General features: G+C 56.8%; 1 protein-coding gene across 1 annotated transcript; it reads left to right on the plus strand.

Moving 5' to 3' along the window:
* The first annotated feature begins 438 nt into the window (after positions 1-438).
* Positions 439-882, plus strand: LOC115238438. The gene has a single exon (XM_029812281.1). It carries the CDS (start codon positions 439-441, stop codon positions 880-882), a length of 444 nt encoding a protein of 147 aa, XP_029668141.1.
* Positions 883-1140: the final 258 nt, after the last annotated feature.

The following is a 1140-nucleotide window of genomic DNA, read 5'->3' on the forward strand; positions in this document are numbered from 1 at the left end:
CCTTTGCACAGCTTTCCCACCGGCCGCGATACCCCCCTCGCCATACGTACCTCCCTGTTCTTCCCCCTCCCCCGACACACTTCCTCACCTCTCGGATATCTTTCTATCTCTTTCTAGGCGTATCTCCGTCTCCTTCTCTCTCACGGACTTCTTTCTTGCACCAATGGAAAAAGGTGGCTCGAAATCGGCCCTAACACCCTACCCCTCTCTTGTGGAATCTTGCATACGATAGGATGCTCCGCACTGCCCTCCCTCCCTGCTGTTCCGCCACAGTATGTTATGCGGACGACACACTGGTCATAGCCGGGGGAGAAAACTGGGTGGAAGCGAGGAGGAGAGCGAACCTACCGTTGGCGTGTGTTGTGCGTTTCATCAAGAAGCTAGGCTTGAGGGTAGCGCCCCAAAAGACTGAGGCCGTGTACTTTCACGACGGTTCTCATGGGGCGCCCCCTTGAGCACAGGGTATGGGTGGAGGATACCCCGATCCCGGTAGGGGCCCATATGAAATACTTGGGCCTCACACTGGACGGCCGTTGGAGTTTCAGGGAGCACTTTTCTCGTCTGGCCCCCAGATTGGGCAGAGTAGTTGCGTCTTTAAGTCGTCTGCTTCCCAATCTGGGAGGCCCTGACGGGAGAGTTAGAAAAATTTTTGCCGGCACTGTGCAGGCGGTCGTCCTTTACGGGGTTCCTGTCTTTGCGGGCAGCATGATGGCCGACTGGCGCTTTCGACAAATAATACGCCAGCCACAGCATCGAATGGCCATTAGAGTCGCCCGCGGCAACCGCACAGTGTCCGGAGTGGCGGCAGGAATCCTGGCGGCTCTTCCCCCACTGGAGCTCCAGGCGAAAGCATACGCCGATATGTATGCACAAGAACGGTAGCTCCAGTACAGGGGAGTTGCATTGACCCCCAGGATTAGAAAGATCCTGAAGCTCCAAGTACGGCGGTCCTTGTTAGAAGATTGAAAGACCAGTCTTGAGGACCCAAGAATGGCGGGACAAAGGACCGTCTCGGCTGTCCGGCCCTGTCTCCAGGAATGGGTAGACAGGGTCCGGGGCGGGGTATCCTTTAGGATGACACAGATACTCACCGGACACGGATACTTCGGTGAGTACCTGTGCCGCATAGGCAAGGAACGC

The sequence above is a fragment of the Formica exsecta genome, unplaced genomic scaffold, assembly GCF_003651465.1.
Source record: "Formica exsecta isolate Colony F162 unplaced genomic scaffold, ASM365146v1 scaffold339, whole genome shotgun sequence".
Lineage (NCBI taxonomy): Eukaryota > Metazoa > Arthropoda > Insecta > Hymenoptera > Formicidae > Formica > Formica exsecta.